The 22,367-nt window shown below is 38.8% G+C and overlaps 1 protein-coding gene across 1 annotated transcript in view; it reads right to left on the bottom strand.

The window, feature by feature from the left end:
* Positions 1 to 20,751, bottom strand: part of CENPF (centromere protein F) — a 49,361-nt gene extending 28,610 nt beyond the window's left edge. Inside the window, exons 1-10 of the mRNA XM_049833604.1 lie at positions 20,693 to 20,751; positions 19,440 to 19,644; positions 17,871 to 18,067; positions 15,545 to 15,660; positions 13,356 to 13,447; positions 11,609 to 11,876; positions 9,888 to 10,090; positions 6,988 to 7,113; positions 3,106 to 3,234; positions 1,393 to 1,515 (exon numbers count right to left, since the gene is read on the bottom strand). Of these exons, the coding sequence (XP_049689561.1) occupies positions 1,393 to 1,515; positions 3,106 to 3,234; positions 6,988 to 7,113; positions 9,888 to 10,090; positions 11,609 to 11,876; positions 13,356 to 13,447; positions 15,545 to 15,660; positions 17,871 to 18,067; positions 19,440 to 19,601 (1,416 nt within the window). The 5' untranslated portion in view covers positions 19,602 to 19,644; positions 20,693 to 20,751. The remainder of the gene's footprint in view (positions 1 to 1,392; positions 1,516 to 3,105; positions 3,235 to 6,987; positions 7,114 to 9,887; positions 10,091 to 11,608; positions 11,877 to 13,355; positions 13,448 to 15,544; positions 15,661 to 17,870; positions 18,068 to 19,439; positions 19,645 to 20,692) is intronic.
* Positions 20,752 to 22,367: the final 1,616 nt, after the last annotated feature.

Raw genomic sequence — 22,367 nt, 5'->3', positions numbered from 1 at the left:
GATTACATTAAGAAAGTGCAGAAGCTTGATAGAGGCTTTCCTGCTCTGGGATACATCGGAAGAACAAAAATTATCTTGATCAGCCTTACCACTAGGAGGCACCAGTTACATTTATTTACTAAACAGGTTTCAAGGACCACTATCTGGCATCAAGGCTAAGTGGCATGGAAAAGCCCGTATCTTTACCAGTAAAGTCTTATATCTTCCAAAACAGGTGGCTCTAACCAAACCACAAACCACTTGCTGGGAATGGTCCCAGGCTCATGTGAACACCCAAACTGTGCCTGGGAACTCTATGAAAGAGTGCTAGTCAGCTGGGCCAAAGCCATGCAAGGTGCTGTCCTAACAATCAACAGTATAAATAGTCACATTCCAATAGCTGCGAATGTTCCCAGACATTGTAATCCACCAGCATGAATGTACCTAAAATTTCATAATATACTAAAGCTGTACCAATGTTTATGCTGATCTGAACAAAGCCCACTATTTTACTTTAAAATTGTTCATAGAATTTTGACAGGTAGATCTTTGGCAGAAATTATGCCAGATTATTTTATATCTGCTCATGAAAACAGGCAACAAGCAAAATAAGAGTGTTTAAATAAAACAAACCATGACATGGATTACACAGGTATTGAGCTTTCATTCTTTTTTACTTCTGATTCTCCAAATAATGAATAAAATTTGCATTGAGAGGTCTCTAGTGGCACAACTGTAACAATTTCAAGTGTAGCTGCTCTAATTGCCACCAAAGGAAAACAATCTAACTGAGAAGACAAAGGAGACGTTAAAGTGAAAAGATTTCTGCATGTGTGAATATAACGTAGTACAGCAGCATCCAAAGACTTCTCTGAATTTATCTTCATTTGGGGAAAGTTTTTACAGCAGTGTATATTTGTTGGACTGTGTTTCTTCTAAGAAAAATGCCTTTTTTTTTTTCTTTTTTTAAAAGAGGATATAGTAAGTCTTTGTACAAGATCGCTGAGTTTGGCAGTGTGCATCAAAGCAGCAGTCAATGATTACAGAACTTACTTTTAAAATCAGACAAGCATTGATATATTGTTATTTCGGGACCAAAAGCAAGAATCTCTTGAAACAAAACCCTACTTTTGATAAAAGGTAAGTTCAGCATGAACTAGAACCATATCAGCAGCATTACAGCAATGAATCCTAAACACGCAGCCAGTTCCACAAATTACATTAACCTACATAACGTTAGTGAAGACCTTATTTTGTATTACAACTAAGATACATAATTAAGATAATCCATAAAAGTGTTTAAAGATTGCTTATGGGAAAATATGCTATGTGAGTAAATGTGCAACAGTATTACTTTTACAGATTGCCAATTTATGCTATTAATTCTATCAACTACTCCTCTGCATTGGTTACCTCAAAGCTTCTTGTCAAATCAGTTTCCTTAGCCCGGGCTGCTAATAAAGCCTGCTCTGCTTTGCACAGCTTCTGGATGAGATCACTGGTATCATGTTCCAAGCGTTGTTTCACTGCCATTACCTGTAAGAATGTTGAAAATCGACATTGTATTCACAGGCATATATAACTTTTTTTTAAACTCCCGTTCTTGAACTCCAACATTCTATTACAAAATAAAACTACATTATTTTATCCCACCATGAACCTAAGGTTGCTTTACTGTGGTTTAGAAAATCACTGCTTATTGCCTTTCCAGTCCTTTGCCTCTGACCAGAAAGATAGTTTGTCTCTAAAATACACATATTTCTAGACTGTCTGAAATTGGATTAATACATCCAACTTGCAGCTACATCACCACAATGATATCTGTAGGATACAAATGAGATTGGGAATGTAACAGCCTTTTTGCTATGAGAATCAGAAAGTTAGGATCATAACTGCACTTATTGCTTCATTGACAGAGATTTTATAAAAACTAAAGGGGTTTTGGCTCTTTCAAAATAGCCCTATAATGCTCCAGATTAAAAAGGAAAGAAATCTCATTATAAGGTCAAAAAAGGAAAAAAAAAAAGTCTATTCTAAGATCATTAGGTAATAAATTAGCTTTCTTGGAGAAAGAACTAAAAGACACCTGTTTTTCCTCTCCATGAAATCAATTTCTTCAGTAAGCATATACAAAAGAATGTGCATATTTCAGTTTACACCGAAATTTGACTGAATGTATTCCCATGGCTATATTTCTAAAATAAGCCTGCAAGAATGCTGTTGTCAGTTTTGGAAACGCTGTTTCAGTTCAGCCTGCCCGTTAATGGGGGCTTGTCAATATAACTTTCAAAAAAAACTTGTGGCCCTTTTTAGAAATTCAGTTAGCTATACTGCTTTATAGCTGCTCTTGAGTTTTTTGAGGCTTTTAAACATTCCTCTTTTCTGGTCACCCACTCTTCAGGCTTGTGCTGCTTTCTAACTTCCTTCAAATTGTGGTTTTGTGACAACTAATGTGTTCTAACAACTAGCTGCTGCCAAAGCTGTGGAAGACCTCCTCCGTACTGATGTTCCTCCTTACACAAGCCCTGACACTCATCTGATTTTGTGAAGAACCAATTCAGGGACTAAACTGATTGCAAACACTTGTGCTTCTGTACACATATGCTAATTTATACATAATTTTTTCTTTGCTCTTTTAGCTCCTGTATCAGATCTCTGCAGGGTCACATGATGGGTAGCACTGCTAAAAAAAGAAGTACCAGGAGTGCACGGCCAGAGTGTATGAAATGGGACTGTTGTTCCAAAGGGCAACTACCCATTGATCAGTTTAGCTCTATCATCAAACTACATCTCTGCACGTTTTCTATATAAGATGTCTCTTGTTATCAGCTCCAGCTGCTACTCTCTCGGACAGATTTATTTTAGCTGCACTGTTCTGCATTCACATCTCCTTCCCTATGGTAAGTGGACTAGCCCCAAACTTTAAAAAGCCCCGTATTTCACAATTAAATATATAGTATTTCAGTGAGAAATGGTAAATACAAAACAGCTAATACAAACTGTACAAAACATTAATACAAGTCCCCACATGAATTATTTTTTGCTTTCTGTATAAATAAATTAATGCAGTAGTGCTGAGACAACTAAATATCAGCTCTAGTAGATTTTAATACAAAAAAAGCCTACTTTGTCAAATTCTGCCTGCAGAGCATTGAAGTCATTTTTGGCTTGCTGTAGCTCCTGATTCAGTTTGTTTCTTATCTGGTTGCACTGCTGATCCAGTGTTTGTAAGGAACGTTGCTGACAGGAGAGTTCCTAGAAAACAGTGGTATAGTAGCAAAGAATAAACGCATAACTGCAACAACTCTCTATTTTGGTTACTGGAGCTATAACAACTGATTTTCATTAGCAGATACTGCCTGCTCAGAGACACTTGTCTTACACAGTGAACAACAGTTTAAAAAACAACTTTGATGCATGTTGCAAATGTCACATGGGCAAGAACGGCCCTAACCTAATTTAGGTCATCTGCTTAAAAACTCCATTACAGCAACATTCCTATCACAGAAACGGAAAAAATTAAAACTAGTGAAAGTAACAGTATTAAAATTCTTCATCGTAAAGATAAGTTCCATCTAAGAATTACATTATACTACAAGTGGACAAATTCATCTCTGCTATTATTTACTTAGCATAAAAACCCATACTGTAGGGTTGATTATTTTTCTAGGAAAATTAAAAAATACTCTTAAAATACCTAGCATGGGACTCAGCAACAAGATAATCTTACAAGGGCAGTCATGAAAACTGCACAAAAAATATTGTTCCCAAAACAGACTTCCTGAAACCTGTAGAAGGACAATATAGTTCATGTGGATCTTACGACATGCCAAATAGGCATCCATTAGGATAAACAGCTGTACTTGTCATTTCTCATAAGGCCTGTTCCTATGCCTTTGGACCTTATAGTTCTGAATCTGCACAGATTTCAGAGGTTTATTAGGATGTAAAACAGTAAGAGGCATGCGGGTAATTAAAAGCAATGAAGGAAAAAACCCAGGATATTTATCAGCAATAATCGCTATGCAAAAGTTGCAATATGCTCTACTAAAATTCTAAGATCCTTGTGAAGGGGAAAAGGCAATAAAGCTCTTGTGCTTCTCTTATTAGAGTATAGGCATAGTTATTTCATACAGGCAAGCTGCTTCACTAAAAGACAAAGTACCATACTGTCACCAAACAGATCAAAAGAAAGGAAAAAGAAAAAAAAAAAGGAAATATTAACAATGAAGGAACTAGAGCTGACATTTTCTGCAATGTGGCTCTGGCTCCCAGGTGCATGAAATCCCCGCACACAAGTCAGTGTATATTAGTCAGTCATATCTGAACTGATGTCAGTATCCCTTAGATTCTGCTCGAGAGCAAAAACAGGACAAGAGGCCCAAGCACTTCCTATACCAGTAAGACATCCAGTAAACAAACAGCTCTTGTTTATCAGGGAAAGTATGGATAAGTATAGAACTGTCATAAACAGAAATCCCAGAAAGATCAATGTCAATATATATATGTGTGTGTATGTATATAATTTAGCATTTTTCTACATAGAACCCAATATAGATAAATCTCCAACTGCATTCCCACATAAGGTGACAGAAGCACTATACAATTTAGAAAGGAAAGATGTGACACCAGCTGGGTGTCACAGTAGCTGACATCAGTAACTAATGCTGAGTAAGGTACATATTCACTCAAAAGAGTTCTTCTGCAACACTCTGGTCAGGAGCATTTCCTGAGCTCACGGAAGGAGGCCCTTTGGACCCTAGTGTACTCCTTATTAATGAAACGATGAATTCAATATCATTATCTCCCAAAGCATTCCAATAATTATTTCTAAAGCTGATGGTCTGAAAAGACTCTAAGCCCTGTGTCTGACAGTATAAGAGAGAAACTGCAAAAAGATCTTTCTTTCCTTAGAAGCATGCTCAAAACAAACAAAAGAAGTGCTTCCTCTAGTTTTAGATGTCAAAAAATCAGCTATGCACATCTAAGCTAAAAGTGGAGGCTCCTTCCATTGCCAGCAGGCAAACACCCAGTTCCAGAGTGAAGACCCATATCTAAGGTGTCTGGAATAACCTACCTTCTGAAGGTGCCTCTGTCTCTGCAGAGAGTAAAGTAGAGGCCTAAGTAACAAGCTTAGACTGATGACTAGATTTCAGATGTCTGAAGTAAGGTTTGAATCTCACCTTTTCAATCTGAAGCTTGGATGGAAATATTTAAATAAAATTTGAGACAAAACATTGTAAACCATGCCCTGATGTAAGCGTAACTCAAACTAGCAGGTGTTACCATCTCGGAACAAGGCCTGGAGCTTCTCAGGCCTTTCTGAAAGCTCATGGATCTCACCTGCCTTCTAGAAACAGAAATGTAATAACGACCACATGAACAAGGCTTTACAGGATGGAATTCAGTAGGACCAGCGCCAGTATCTAGGTTTCACAGAAGGGAAGAGTCCCTCCCGGGGTAAGATGCACAGATCAGAATTTCCACAATATTACGCAAATTTGGATGCTAGAATGTGTAAAACAGAGCTTTAAATTGGACTTGACAGCCAACTATTATAAGTAAGTGAATATTAAACAAATATGTAGCCTATAGCAGCTCACAGATCACAAGCATTACAGAAAAGAAAGAAGAGAGTGTTCTTCACAGTTAATGGCCTTGCTGAACAACCTAGAATGACAGTATGTAGATTTATGTATTGGTCTTATGAAGGCTTTTTTGTTTCTAACTAAAAATAAATTTTGCTTCACAGGAGCAGTTCCTGTGTATGGCACCTAAACTGCCTGACATCCAAGCTATCAGCTACTGAGACAAGCTGTAGCAACAAACAACCCATGCGGAGGATGATGTGCCGCTTCTCTGAAAGAATGTCTCAGAAATACCATATTCTTAAATGATCCCACTGAATAGAGTGCCAGTGCCCAAGAGGCATGCATCAGACACAGCTGAGCCAGTATGGACTCGGTTTGTAAGGAGAAACCATAACAGAAGGTTCATGGGCCTTAAGTCCATCTTTTGATGAATACAACAACTGCTATATTTGGATCTGTCAGCAGTGTTTTTTTCATGTTACAACTATTCAAATACAAAGATCAGTTCTTATTTACCACTTCTAGACAAGGTTCAGTATCTCTTTGAGATCCTGGGTTAGCATCTAGGTTAACAGACTTCATGAAACCACTTTTTCACTCAAAGAGCATTGGTACAAGCACTGTTCACTCCAGTAGAATTCTTCTGCTAATCATTTTATCTTTCCGGATATACCTTGGAGAAAAGGTTTCAGGTTAAACATCTGACACAACAATAGTCTTCTTCAGGGCAATGCTCTTACCCAATCCCCAAAGCAAACTTAAAACGCCCATCTGAAACGGCACTATCACTTCCAAATCTATGTCTTGGTTTTCCTAACACTGGTTATGTTATTAAGCTTATAAAGAAAAAAACAAAGACTTTAGACCTAATCCAAATCAGTGTTAATGCTAAACATAACTTCACTCCAGAAAAGTTCCTGGGGTACTGCTACACTTTGTCTCTCTGCAAGAGCTTGCACAACAGAAATGGAAGACACTTGTGCCAATCCTGTATTTTTACCATCTTCTGAGCATGAACCAAATTTAGAATAACAGAGATATAATCCTAAAGAAATTATTTTCCTGTATGCAAGATGGAAGAAAAATTAACTTGGATTCCACAGAAATAATTGAGTCAGTTATTAAGTTTGAACGCACATATACATAATTCTATGAACAATGAAGCCTAGTTTCTCATGGATTTCTATCTCAATTGCATCTCTCGCACATAGTCTAGTGAATACTAACATAATTCTGCATCTCTCCAACATCCTCTCCCCTCTATTGGGATGTTTGTTTCCAGTTTTTCAGTTTGCAGTTGCAACTTTTACCTCTCTGTCGAATGTGATTGTAATTAACTGAAAAGCAGATGCAAAAAATAAGTGATGTGATTTCATCTCCTCAGGAAGTCAAAATTAAAAAGTTCTTCTTGCCTTACCTGTTGGTATTCCTTTTCTTTTGCCTTTATTTTCTGTTCTAAAGACTGACGAGCACTCTCAGCATTTTGTCTTTGGCAATTCAGTTCTTCTGACAATCTTTTCACCTTTTGCTCCATCATTTGGACCTATAATAATTTAGTTATCAGTCACAAGTGTTAAAAAAGTAAGTGATGTTTTATTTAAATTTATATGCATTTATATAAAAAGACTGATTTCACCTACTACAATTGTTGTACATTCATATAACCTACAGCAAAACTTTAGCTGGTACCATATAAATTCTTAGCAATCCAAAGTAATAAACTCATACTTGTTTATGTTAGTGAGAATACATATAAATAGAGAATATATGTATAGAGAGAATATATATACACTTACATGTATATAGTTAGGGGAGCACGTGTGTATATATACATGTGTATACATACACACAAAATAATAAAAACACCTTCAGAAAATCAGTGTCTTTGACAGTCTACATAAATGTACTGTATCTGATACTAAAAATAAGAGTCCATTTTCAGTACCTCATGTTGCTATGAACTAAAGAATGACCACTAACTGCTAAACCACTACATGTTTAGACTGAAAATAACCGGATATTCGACTGAATTTCAGAGTCATTCAGCACATTGATTTGGACAGGGAAAAAAGGGGCAACTATCGTAGTCTACTTCAACAACAACAGAAGAGTGTTTTTCACAATTTAAACTTTAATTAAAAAAAAAAAAAACAGTACCCTATGTTCTATGTTAACCTCCATGTTAAGAGTATTTCAGCTTGTTATCTAATTCAGTTTATTATGTTGATATTGTTACCTTAGAGAGTAGAGCAATGTCCACCTAACTCCCTGAACAGAAAAATGCATTTTTATTCTAAACCCAATCTGTTAATGCAAAATACATACAATAATTTTTTTTTCCCAAGGGGGTAAGAAAAATGCAAAGGGTGAACAGGACTGTTTTCTTTTCCAACAACAGGGGCTGTTTAATGAGTTAGTGAAACAATAGTCCACCTGTGTCATAAGAAAATAAGAAGCAGGTAGTAGTATTGGGCTGTCTGATTATTAGGCACAGACCGTAGGGATCGTGAGCTCCTGTAAGATCACATGGAAACTTGCCTGCAGAAGGGCTGCAGGCCTCACAAGATGTGAAAATACTTGATAACAGAGACGAGGTGCTGTGGTCGAGGTCTGTGAATAGTACTAGTGACAAAGCAGCACACAATGGACATGCCAAAATTAAATTCAGGCTATGAGGCAGGAAACCAAAATCCACAATCTCAATGCAGTTCTACATCCAAAGCCCAGGGGGCAGGCAGAGATCCAATTTCAGTGCGAGAAAGAAGAAACAGAACAGAAAGGAGCAACCTTCAGAGAGCAGGGCCAAAGGAACCTTCTGGGACAAGATGCTGCGCTGCACTTCAATTCAAATGGGGCCAGTCAGTCCTACTCCTCCTCATCCTTCCCCAGGCATGCTCCTAGCTATAAAACCATGCCCCTTCCCTTGTGCTGGATTTAATACCCCTTCGATTCCTTAGTAAAACAATCCAGCTCTCTTAAATCCATAGAAAATTAACAAGGCAAAATTAAATATGTAATATCCTAATCATTTAGGAAGGTGAATCAGGTCATTGGGGAGAATCAAATAGATGAAAAGAAAGACTTTTTTAGAGGAATTGAGCTGTCAGGTTGGGTCAGCAGTCTTCCCACAAACTCACCACAATGACAGTGCCTTTATGTAGTCAATGGACTGTGTCAAGAATATGATTTTACCTTACTCCCAGCCAAGACTTCCCCTAAACCAGTTCCTCAGAGTGCTAGCTATAGCCGAATTTTGCTGTCTCTCTCAAAAGGCAGACTGATTAACCCTCAACATGCAAAGGTTTATTTTTTAAGGACCAATACAGGAGTTGTGGGAAACAGCAGTTTTCCAATGTACTTAGGTAGCATATAGAAACTTCCTGACAAACATGGATAACAAATATTATACCCTGAGAAGATACACACATAAACATCTTTTTTCCTATCCTGTAGATGAATTAAAGTAGTAGAGAAAAAGTAAAAAGATAGATGGAAATATGAAGATTCAAGGAATTATGACATCTGTGCACTACTTTCAAATTTGTCAAATGCTATGAAAAAGGACTTTAGGAAGGTAATGCAACTTGATTAATCAAGAAAGAAAAAACTCTTCTTACTTGCTCTCATCTGCAGTTTGAATTAAATTATTTTAAACACTAGCATTGTCTTCTTTGCATGATTATGAGCAAAAATCTGAACAATTTCACAGTTTTATATGTATGTATTTAAATATACTCTGTAAATTCTTGCCTAAGCAACTTGTACTATCCTATTGGGGTTTTTTACTATGAATCCACACTCCTTAGTATTCAGTTGTGAAATCCGATTTAGAAACTACATATATTCTAAATCTTGCATGGCATTTTTACCTAGATTTTATGTTACACAAGTATTTACAATCCAAAGACTGTGCCCCCCACAACATTCTGTAGCATAAGCAAGTTACTGATTTTCAGCCAAAGTTGCAAAACAGTCTAGTTAAGGTCAGAACTTGCCACTAGATGTCATTGTTGCTCTATGCAATTTAATCAGAAAATATTTTTCCGAATTCCAATCAATCTTGCCTGAGGATGAAAAATATTTCTTTGGGTGGTATAAGAACCTTCTAGAAAAAGGGTGACTGCTTCCAAGTATTTACATTTTTACAGGTAGTACATATCAAACTAACATTTACTTCTAAAAACTTGATCTTCAGCAAATGCTCAAGAAACTTAACTGAGAACCTTGGTACTTACTAAAATGGCTGAAAACTGACACACATTAATACTGGGAATGAATTGTAAGGACAGTCAGAAGATGTGTGATCCAACATTTTACCTGCGTGGTGGCTTGATCAAGTTGTGTTCTCATTTGACTCAGTTTATCTCTGGTTTTGTTCAGAACTTTATCCTTCTCTGTTAATTCCAACTTCATCCTGTCCAGCTGCAGTTCAGTCTCTTGATGTTTATTCATGTGGGTTTTCGTCACTTTTTCTTGAGCTTGCAGCTGTTGTTCTAGGTCTTTAACAGTGGAATTTAACTCTGAATTTTAAAAACAGTAAAGATTAGGGATACTTTCTGCTTTGAAAGGTACATCGTCCAGGTACTCAAATTTCTAAAGTGTCTACACATTCTAAAATATTTAGTAAGTTTGATAACAACCCAAGCTCCTGACACAGGCAGACACCCTGTAAAATATTCAGCAAGCTAAAACCAAAGTTTCAACTCCTACTACATCAATGACCAAAACAATCAAGACCAAAAGATAGTTGACTCTATAAATCAATAATTTCCACCTTGTAATATATGACAACACAGCAAAATGCAAGGTCAGGCATAAAGGCTGCAAAGACAATTTGTTCCTCTGCTGGTTTGTTTTTGTTTGTTTATTTTTGTTAAAACATATAGAAACATGTCACTTGACATAGCTATTTTAATTTTTTTTATTTTTGAAAGGAAAGATACCCACTACAAGCATTTTGGGGGGGCAACTGTAAGCCTCTGCTTCCAAGAGGCTTTTCAGCTATCGGTCATCTATATTTTATTTTTTAACCATTTTTGTCTCCCAAAGCAGCATACATATAAAGCAAAACCAAGTGATCTTGTCACAAAATCCACCAGTAAGAGTTTACCTTCCAAAATCACAACATAATTTTACAGCAGAAAACTTTAGGCAGCTACAGGGAGTGTTACCCAGAATTACTATTCTCTGGTAATTCTTTTTGTTAAAGAAACCCCTGTCTTCCTGATGCTGAATTTATATGGCTTCCAAGTTGGAAATGCTGCCTAGATTGCAGTTTTACATGTAGGTATTTGAATAAGCAGTTTGGAGAGTACAGGAACTTGTAAAACAGTCCTACAAGAAACAGTGGAAAAGCTGGTCCAATTAGTAGGTTTAAATAAAGGTTCACCAAATCCACAACAAAACACTTGCTCTCTTCCGACTATCAGAGATCAGGAATGAGTATTTCTTCATGTCAATATGTGCAATACAGGACCGTATCTTGCTTTTTCATTGTACTTTTTGCATCATACTTCATTCTGTGCTTCCAGTAACATCCATTATGGACAAACTCAGTTATGCATTAAGCATGTTCAGTCAATTAATTTTTAACACAGGTATTGCTCAGCCATAAATCTCAAGAGTCATACAAAATTAAGGAAGCAATATAATTTAACAGTGACATGTAATGAAATCCTGAAGTTTTTTAACTCTGTTTTAAGAGATCTGTTCCATGAGCAATGGAATTATTGGAGTAGGCCATTTTCCTTTTATATAATGTCCCCTACCCACCCCAAAAATACAAACCCTTCCCTTCCAACTCTCACACCCCTTACGTAAGAGATATCACAGCTTGTGGATAATCTCTATGTACTAGCTGATCTTTGAAAATACATATACCAACAGCCAGCTGGGCTAGTTGCCAAAGGCAACAACAGGTATCTTTCTCTTTTCCTTGCTAAAGCACTAATTTCAATACCTCTCTTCTACCCACACACCAGCTTTCATGAAACCATATAGGACACTGCCTCTGGGTTTTAAAGAAATATATCGGATACCTTGGTTCTGTGCTCTTAGCTGCATCACAAGTGAAGAATTACAATTCTCAGCAAAGCTGTTGTCGAACTCATTCTTTTCTGATACTATACTCGAATTTGTTTCTTTTTCCGATGGAAAAGAAGATGTTGTAGAACTTCCTCTTATAGGCGTTTCTTGATTTCTAGATGGTGTCTTTTCTTGTTGCCATGAAAACACAGATGAGGAAGCCTGATGCCGAGCAATCTCCCTATGACTCAAAGAGCTTTGAGGATGAGGCTGATTTCTTTTCTGTGTCCAAGAAAAAAAATCTATTGCTGAACACCAATATTGAAGTTTTCAAAGTACTAGCCACAATAATTACTGGATTGCTTCCTGGAATCATGTCAATAAATTTTGGAGCCTGAATGTACCAGGTAGGCTTTGTTCAATTACATTTTCCAGATGCATTACTCCACTTTTATTTTTTTTAATGCTTAATTTTACTTACCATCTTAATTGTTGCAATTATTTAGTATTACAAAATACTGTGTGGTCTTCAACAATATTATTCAACTCTTTTTCAGATCACTGATGAATATGCTGAATAACATAGTTCTCTTTACCAATCCTTTTCAGGCTCCACAGTTGATCATTCCTCAGCTGTAAAAACTGACCATTTATTGCCACTGCCCTCAATCGTTACTTTTAAATTTGCAAGAAGAACTCCCCCTTATCAAAACTGTTTTGTTTTTTCAGTGTTTTGTGGATATCCAATGGCATTATACTGATCACACTTAACTCACACATTCTCTAATTTATTCTTTAAAAAACCAAAAACTCTGCAAGTATGTGAGGCATGATTTCCCTTTACAAATAAATGGTTGCTCTTTTCTCCATACACCATACCTACATATACATCAATAAACATATTGCTTTAAGTTTCTAACAATTTGCCCAGGACAAAAAGTTGGCCTGACTAAACCACATTCTGAGGAATCAGCACTGTAAGCTTTTTTTAAAAAAGTCATCATCCTTGTCACCTTCCAGTGTCAAGAGAAGAATGAAATAAGTTGCACATCACAGTGACTCAGCAGTCCTACACTGAAGTGCCCTATCAATTCATGGGTAAATATTATCCATATCTGGTGATTTATTTTTTTATTACTATTCATTTTATCAATCTATTTTAAGACTACTTCTGACTTTTCAATTTGAGGCTGTGCCACAGATTCAACCTCAATAAAGAAAGGCTTTGATATGGAAAACTTTTTAACCCTTTAGATAGTAAATACCAAATAAAAAATTATTTCAGCTTTTCTGCAATGGCCCTTTTTTCCTTGAGGGCTTTCACATCTTAGTCATCTATTGGCCTCAGAGATTCCCTAATACGGTTCCTACTAATGTGTTTGAAAAATTTACTAGTTTTTATTCACTAGGCCAGTTATTTCTCATAATCTTTTCAAGGCTATTTCATTATCCTATCATATTTAACTTGGCAAAACTGACACTGTTTTCTCTTGTCCTTGCTTGCACAAGACTTCCAGTTTTTGAAGGATGTGTTCTCATTTTTAATGTCCTTCTTTCCTTTGCTATTCAATTATGCTGGCTTTTCTGGATTCTCCCAAGATTACTTCTGAATGGCAGTACACACAGATTAATTATCTTTTTTTTTTAATTATACTTTCAGTGATGTAGAATCTATTTCACTAGTTTTCTACCCCATTTTCCAAGTTCACTCAGTAGTTACTTTCTTAGATATCACACATACCATTCTCAAGAGATACTTACCTTAACCTGGATGGTTCTCAGTTCTAATTCTAGTTTTTTTCTTTCTTGTACTTCTTTCTTGTATTTTTCTTCTAGTTCTTCAAACTTAGCATCTGCAAAGACATGATGAATGCTTCTTCATAATATAACTTAGTACATAGGTAATCTTTTCTAGCCTATTACCATCACAGGAATGATAAAAATGAACAGCTATCATAAGTGTCAGATCACAAGGATGAAACAACTGTATATACAATATGCTCAGTAATTTAGGAGCTCAAAAGTACACTGGTGGGATATCTGGAACTTGATATTAGAATGAAAACACAGCTGTTAAAAGCAAGGATCCAATGCCAGAATTTTATTTTTTTAACCTCTCTCTCTCTCTCTGTAAAAAACATGTGTGTGTACATATAATATATACACATTTAAAAAAAATTATATATAACATAGATAGGTTACATTTTATATATACACACACAGAGATTACATACTTTTTTAAGTTTTCCTACCAGCATGCCAATAACATTAATATTACTAAGAAATGACCAGAAAATAAAGCTAGATCTTTTCCTTAAGTTCCCTTCAAATGCAATAGGAATTGGACAAAGAATTTATTTAGGATTCCTCTGCTGAAACTTTAAGAGGAGCATATTAGTCCAAAACAAAATCTTGCCTCCCTTTTCTTAAATTTGTATATAATTCTACAACTCACTCAGGAAAATTCTAGAACTAGAATCCTTTGTAGCATTCTAGGAAGCAGTTGAGGGAGGTGATTGCCCCACTATACTGCACTCGTGCTGCCCCACCTCAAGTACTGCATGCAGTTTAGGGCATGTCAATATAAGGACATCAAACTATTAGATTATGTCCAGAGGAGGGTGACCAATATGGTGAAAGGTCTCCAGAGCAAGACTTACAAGGAACCACTGAGGTCACTTGGTTTGCTCAGCTCAGAGAAAGCTGAGACGTGACCTCATCACAGGCTACAGCTTCCTCGAGGAGGGCAGCGGAGCGGGAGGCGCTGATCTCCTCTCTCTGGTGACTAGCAACAGGACACGAGGAAATGAAGCTGCGCCAGGGGAAGTCAGATTGGACATAAGGAAAAGGCTCTTCACTGAGAGGGCGGTCAGTCACTGGAACAGGGTCCCCAGGGAAGTGATCAGGCACCAAGCCTGTCAGTTCAAGGAGCATCTGGATGACGCTTTTAGTCATATGATTTAGTTTTAGGTAGTCCTGCAGGGAGTTGGACTCAATGATCCTTATGGGTCCCTTCCAACTTGAGATATTCTATGATCTTAAAGAATTTAAGACTCCAGCTTTCAAAGGAAAAAACCTCCGCAGCAATACCATTTTAAATACAGTTATTTAAATCATTTAATCTAATCCCCATTTCAGGAGTGCCACATTTAATGGAATGCTTGACATTGCCTCTACTGTACCCCTTTTCAGATATGTATAAAGAAATTAAAAGGAACAAGAGTGCAAGAAAGTATCTCAGATTTCCCATCAGAGTAAGACTGAGACGCCAAACTCACAGAACATTTGTTCACAGCAAAGAAAGAGGTAAACAGCAGGGGTAATATTGAACCTATCAAAGTTTTTCGGCATAGACAGCATAAGGGTGTCTGGCTACAGAACAGTTCTCCAGTTAAAGAAACTTCCTTTCACTTTACCAGTTCATTCAAATATTTTAAACCTATTTGATGTCACTAATTTGAAGATAGAAGTGATGCTTTGAAATGGATACAGTGCAAAAATTGTGCAGATTATCATGCACAATAATAGTCTAAATAACAAATATTTTTCTAAGGAAATAACATACGACTGTTGACTGAACTTTAGCTAAAGTACTTGTGGTACATGAAGAAATTTGCTCTTCACTACATGAAGGGAAGGGCGGACACTAAGAACAGGCATTCAAAAAACTGCTGCAGTGTGTTGATAGATATTCCTATTACAATTCCATGTCCATCAACATAGTGCTAAAAAGATGTAATATTTGCAATAAGTTTTCAATCTGCACTAGTAATTTTCAAACTGGCAACCTATGGTGCTATGAATTAGATACTCTCATAATAAGCTATACAATAGGGATTAGGCAACACAGTACAAGTGTAGTGTTCAAAATACTCCTCCACCTTCCAAGAAAGCTGACAGTTAACTATCTGTGCTAAATGGAAAAAAAAAAAGAAAAAAAAATCATTTACCATTATGACTTTGAATTGGTGTTAAAGGAGCTGTAAAACTTTTCTGTGGAGTGCCACTGAATGATAAGTCTCCTGCAGCCAATGTTTGCTGACTTCTGTCAAGCTCACATTTGTATCTATTTAGGAAAGAAGCAGCAGAAGAAATTAGTAATGGAAATTAAAAGGTTAATTATCTATTTTTAAGAGCCTGAAATATACAACTAAATTATATGATTCTAATAACTCACTTTAAAGATCAAGTCAAGATACATCCACTCAAAATTTTTAGGTATTGTAACACAGAAATATGAAGAGTTTCAACATATTTCATCAATTACATTGGAGTCATGGCTAAAAAACAAACAAACAAACCAACCCCAAGTAGATGAACATCAGTTAGAACTGCTTAAGGTCTCACTGTATGAAGCTGTAGTCCAGCTAAACACACTCAAATCACTGTAAACACTGATCATATAAAACTCTTACTCTTCAGTAAACAACTTTATAGTAGGAAACATACTACTTTTATTCTATGTTCTGATACTGTGCACTTTGAGAAACCTACATATACCTCAAGAAAATGGAAGGGAATACACTGTCAGGTGGAGGGTATTTTTCATGTGTAGCATTTACATTGCTACCCACAGCAGACTACACGTGCCGGTGACTTCTGTGAGCATGAAGAGTTACAAACTCATCCAATGAAACCAGATAACTAGTTCCGAGGTTATAGAGCAACTTCCATCCTGCCCACTGAGCACAGGTTCCAGGCTGCAGCCCATCACATTAGTGACTCTACAACTTGCCTTTCCGTTTCCCCCTCCCTTTTACAGCATACCAGGAACTCCTCTCCCAGTGGATTGTCAGTTGCTAAGAAGTAGTAAATAACCAGTTATCAGCATAAAACAAAACAAAACCAAATACAAAACCGATTGCCAAGATCAAGGTGTATGTAGTAACCGACAATCTTCTGTGATGGACAGCTATGTAAAGTAATATAAAGGGAAGGAGAGAATTCAGTAAACTGGACTTAATTTTGGGAATGGATAAATGGAATGCATATCCTTAGCCCACCACCTCTCCAGCCCAAGAGTTGACAGCAGATACAGAAAACAGGAGTGTGGTTCTATCAACCCTGTTGAACCTCACTAGATTCTTCTTTGACAGATCTCAGCAACTCCTTACACAAAGCTGGTGCTTCTACAAGCCATAAATTGCTTTGTTGAAATTTAGAATCTTTTCACAGCAGTCACATACTTCAACTACTTTTAGTTCTCCCAAAGAGGGGTGGCAGGGTAGGGGGCAAAGGGAAAAAACAGAAAGACCAACACAGCTTCCTCTTTATTTGCTTCTTTTAGGACACATATAAGGCATACCACCCAAAAGTTAAAGGAATTAGACATACTGCAGGCCATGAAAAAAACCCACAACTAAACAAAAAAAACCAAGCCAACCAAACCACAAACAAACCACGAAGAAACCTGTTATCATAGACTCACCCCTCTCTACACCAGTAATTCTGCATTAGTAGTACTAGCACAACAGTTTATTGCATAGGCAGGATACTCAGCCTTATTGATGCACACAAAGTTTCAGAAATACTTTTATTCAAGAATGGAGAGTGCCTCTAGTATGAGAGCACGTTTAACAGATGACAACATTGCCTTTACTAGGGGCAACTGTTCCATTTGTCAGATGAAGGATTTTTAGATATGTCTGCATTACAGAATATTCTTTTATTGCATGAATTGCATTCCACCTCTACAGACAGTACACACATACTGTCTCAGTAGTAACAGTGTTTGAAAGCCAAGGTGTTATGAATTAGGCACTTCTTTACAAAAGCAACTGGATTCAGTGATTCAGTCACAGCACCATTGTGTTCAGCAGCTTCCTCTTCTACTCCAACAGATGTTCATGGCTTCTTCTTCCAGTGCTCATATTCTATTGGTAGACTTGATCTTACAGACCAAATTGTCCATGTACTTTCCTTGCAACTCCAAGCTCTTTGCAGGTTTCTTTTGCAAAGTGACTCATTGTGCTAGGGGGTTTTGTTGGTGGTGGTTTTGTTGTTTAAAATCACATAATGAATGGCTCCCTTTTCACGTGATACTGCAGAATTCCCCCAAATTAAACAGGAACTATAGGTGCTAGCACACAGATTTAACGTAGAAGTCTACATGTGCATGTGTATATGTAAAAACAGGCCGATGTTTTGAGATTTTGGTCACAAAATCTGAATGAAGCATGAGATGAAGAGAAACTAGAAGACCATGAAGGATTAAATGAGCAAAACATGAGAAAATAACCACTCTACATAGGTTAGAAACATACAGCAAGTCCTCACCTTTTCAGTTCTTGTTCTAGCCTTTCGATGTCTTTCTTGCTGGAATTCAGTTGCCCTGACTGAATGTTGACTTGAGATTCTTTTACTTGAAGATCATGTAAAGTTTTCTGCTTTGCTTTCTCAAGACTGTCACACAATTCCATCAAGCTCTGGTTCTCTCTCTTTAGTATTGCAGCTTCGTTTTTTTCATTTTCAACCTAGTTGGAATAGAGACCATTTAAAAAAGGTCTCAAGTCCTCTCTACACTTCAGGGCAATTATTATCATTTTAATAACATGAAGTTTACATACTGTTATTTTCTTCCTAGCATTTCAAAATCCCAACAGCACTGAAAACCTCCAATATACACATTGTTTAAATATTTTTGGGTGTGAACAAAACTATATTTCCTAAAATTCAACTCGGTGACATTAACAATTTCTATTTATTGACTAGATACAAGCTCATAAAAAAAATCATCAATCCTCAAATACTAATAATCCACACCAGTCTGCATTCTTCACTGATCATCTCACTTCTCTTTCCAGCCTATCAACTTTTACTGACTCAAGGTATTCTGGTTGCTAAAGAGTGCACAATGATTATCAAGAGTCACAGGTTTGAAATTGGAAAGAACCTGGCAGTAGAAATGTCCTTCTCTTCCCCTCCAGCTTCTGAGGGGCAGGATACAGTCAGGCTAGATTTTTGCACAACATTATTCTTTTGACTGAAAAGTAGTAAGCATTAGCTGCTGCTCCTGAGAGTTTTAAAGCACACCCTTTCTTTTTGTCTGGGGAGCACAGCAGTTCCTCTGGATGGTTGAAATAAGTACCTGGAAATTCACAGGAAGAAACTCAAAGAAAACTACTAGGCTTAAGTTTTGCTAGAAAGTTGTAGCAGCCTAAAGGGAATAAAAGGCAAGCTTTGTAAATTGCCTCTGAGCTGTATTCAAACATTACAAAACAAAATTCAGCCAAATGGGTCACTTCTGATTTGAAGCATGGCAGGACCCTGACCAAGATGGTCTCTGGTTTCCTGGCTAGAGGGCTAACAGGGTAGTCAGATGAGGTGTAAAATTACAGCCTTAAAGAAAAAGAAAACCAAATCCCAAAATATAGTCTCTACAAGGAAAAGAGAGAATTACATAAACTAAGTAAAAGATGATGGGTATCTGCAGGCAAGGTGAAACAGTACAAGGCTGTCAACCATGCAGCTCTGATATAAAACAGGCCTAGTTTTTATCAAGATTTTTAACAGGCATAGCAATAAAGTAATTTCTTTTCCTAATCATAAAGAGATGTAGGAAAGCCTCAAAGTAAACATAAACACTTGAACGTTCATGCCAGACACAGATAGGAGGCAGGAATTCTATTAACAGTCAACGAGAACTGAACAGAAGGGAGAATATGGTTAAGGATGAAGTAAGATGAAGAGAAGCAGTTTATATTTCTATGCTACCCTTCTGGTCAGTCAGTGGGAAGAAACAAGACACTAACCTACCCCCTAACAACAACCAGATAATAAATCTTTATAATTGTGTTTGGCACGGAGAACGGCATTTTAGGAAAATTACTGCAGTACCTACATTACCTTCTGTTTCTGTTTTTGCAAAGCTGCCTCCAAAGACTCCAACTGGAATTGTCTTTGCTGACGCTCCTTTTTAAGCTTGTCTACTTGACTTTCCAGCTCATGAATCTTCTGAAGGACTCTGGGGGAGAGGCCTTCTTTCCATTCCTCCACAGCCCAGCTCATATTGACAGGATTCTTGTTTAATACAAAATGGATAGTACTATGCCTGAAACACAACTACAATTAGATCTTGAAAGAGGTTAAATAAGCCTCCCTTTTAAATAAATTTCATTTTTAAGCTTAGCATTGATTAGAATAGGGTATTTCACAGCCATGCAGTCTTCCTGATCTAAACACCAAGCAGCAGCTTCTAATATTAGGTCTTATTTTGACAAACTTTGTCCGGTTAAGATGAGATTTTAAAACCTCACATTAACCAATCTCCTAACAATAACAGGGCTTATATTCTTATAATTCCATTTGACCGCTGTATTTCAGGAAGTTTCTCTCCACATCTTATTTTGACGTTCACATTGCAGATAGTCGTTGGCACTTACGATGGCATTGTACTTCAATGGTGTTTAACCTGAAAGCCTTGCAAAAAAGCATGCCTTCGTTTTCGGTAGCAGCGATGCTTCTTTCATCACATCGGTTTTTCAAAGCAATACTGCTGAGCTCGAGGCACTGAGAAGGCTCTCTACTGGCAGAAACAGCTCTACGGCACTTAGTCCTTAAACACAGGTTTGACACACTCGCACGGTTTTATTTTTTATTGTTGCAATGACTCCGCCCCTGGAGGATCTGGCACGGCTTTATTTTCTCGAGACACCAGCACAGCTCAGAGATTATTTGTGAGAGAAAAGTTGCCTCAGAATAAAACTAGGGATCGACGACGGACGGACAGAGCCCCCCCCCCCCAGGACTGTGAGGCCGCGGGTGTCACGAGTCTCACCGGGCTTGACCCTGGCTCGGCTGAGGGAGCGGCTCCCCGGCTTTGCCGCCTGCCGGCCCCCCCTCACGGGGACGCACCGCGCCGAAGGCAGGCGCCGCACGCACCCCCGCCCCAGGGGAAAGCCGGGGCAGCGCCCCGCTAACGGCGCTCACCCGTTCTATTAAGGCGTCATCGGAAGACACTGCGAGGCGCGCGGCGTACCGCGGCGCACCGGCCCACTCGGGCTGCCTGACACCCCCGCTCCGGGCCGCGCCGAGGCGCACAGCCGCCCGGAGCCCCCGCCCGCCCGACCGCTCGCTCGCTCGCTCGATCGCTCACTCACTGTCAAACGCTGAGCGGGGTTCGGCGGCAGCCGCCCAAACCCCGGCTGCTCACTGACTGGCTGGCTGGCTGGCTGGCTGGCTCCCTCGGCTCCCACAGCCCCTCAGCGCCGGTGGCGACCAGCGGAGCGCAGCCGATCGCCACGACAGGACGCGCTCTCCGCCGCAATTCAAAGCTGCCGCCGCCCCGGCGGCCGTTTGTGCACGCCCAAGCAATGGCGCGCCCGAGCGCGCTGATTGGTCCCGCCGTGACGCCACTCGCCACCCGGACCTCGCCACCTTAGCGACGAGGGCGCAGCGCCAGGTCCCCTGCCCTCGTGATTGGATGGCTCGGAAACATTCAAACTCCATTGGAAGTGGCAGCGCAGGGACGGGGCGGGGGCGGCCCGTGATTGGCCCCGGAGGCCGTTGCCTGCAGCTGGGCGGGGCGACCGGCCGTGAGGGAGCTCCGGGCAGCGTCCCGGCCAGCGGCGGGTGGTCGACGTCCCCCCGGCAGAGGCAGCACGCCGGGAGAGCCCCGCTGTACGGCCCGGCCCGGCGGGAAGGAGAGGCCTGTGAGGAAGGCGCAGCCGGAGGGGCAGCAGGTGTCGGGGATGGGGGCGGGGGTGTAACGGCAGCGTCAGTCCTTTTATCCAAAATCACTTTCCCGATCCCACAGAGAACTTGAGTTTTGATAAAGAAAAGAAATGTGTCCCGATGGTAACACATTCACTTGGAAAGACCTACAGAAGGATCACGAGGTGGTTTAGTACTTGGTTCTGCTCAAACTGCTTCTGGGGGTTGGGGTTTTTTTGAGGGGGGGGAGGCAATTCAGCCCAATATTGTGCATTTTCTACCCTTCTTAGGGTAGAAACACAAAGTAAAAAAAAAAAACAAACACCACCACTTTTCCTAAGTTTTCTAACACGGATCATAGGATGTAAATGGCAACAGCAAAGGCTTAAGCATTCTAAAGCTGCTGTGAACTTCCCTGGCTGCCCGTGACTGGTTTCCAAATGCTTCCTCTGGTGTTTCCCCCCACAACCACCCCTTTGAGGGGGTCGTCAGGTTTGAAACACAATGATGTTTTCCATCAGAATCTGGGAATTACTGATCTGATTATCATTCCACCTAATTAAATGTCTTGCCTCTCATAATCATTCTAAGAATATTTACTCAAGGACTGTTCTTTTAATCATATTTAGGAAATTGAGTTAAACAAATCTTCCTTGATAAGTTAAACAGCTCACCAATCAGCTCCAAGAGCTCCGATTATAAATAAACACGGTGCAACAAACTCACTAGCACATTGTTATAAAATCTCTAAACTAGCTCCAGAACAAAACAAGCCATCGAATTGATGGAACCGATCCATCATAAATACCTCTTAACAAACTACAGTTTAAAAAAAAAAAAAGCTAGAAAATTCCATGGTGAACTTTGTGCACTCTTAGAAGATGACTGTGCAGGCATTACTGAGGGGACAGCACAGAACAGCAGAGGAGCAGGAACTAGTGGAAGAGCGGGAAAACCCTAACATTGTATTGGCAAATAACTTGTGAAAGCTGAGGACCAGTCTGAACTGAAGGGGATCCCCTGCTTGGTGGACACAGGGCAAATGTTCTGTGAGAAGTAAATACCCATTGTAGGTTATATTCACTAAGTGTTTCTCATTTGACAGTAACAAATGTTACTTAA

This window comes from Accipiter gentilis, chromosome 30 (genome assembly GCF_929443795.1).
Source record: "Accipiter gentilis chromosome 30, bAccGen1.1, whole genome shotgun sequence".
NCBI classification, from domain to species: domain Eukaryota; kingdom Metazoa; phylum Chordata; class Aves; order Accipitriformes; family Accipitridae; genus Astur; species Astur gentilis.
This window is presented reverse-complemented; position numbering and strand designations above follow the sequence as displayed.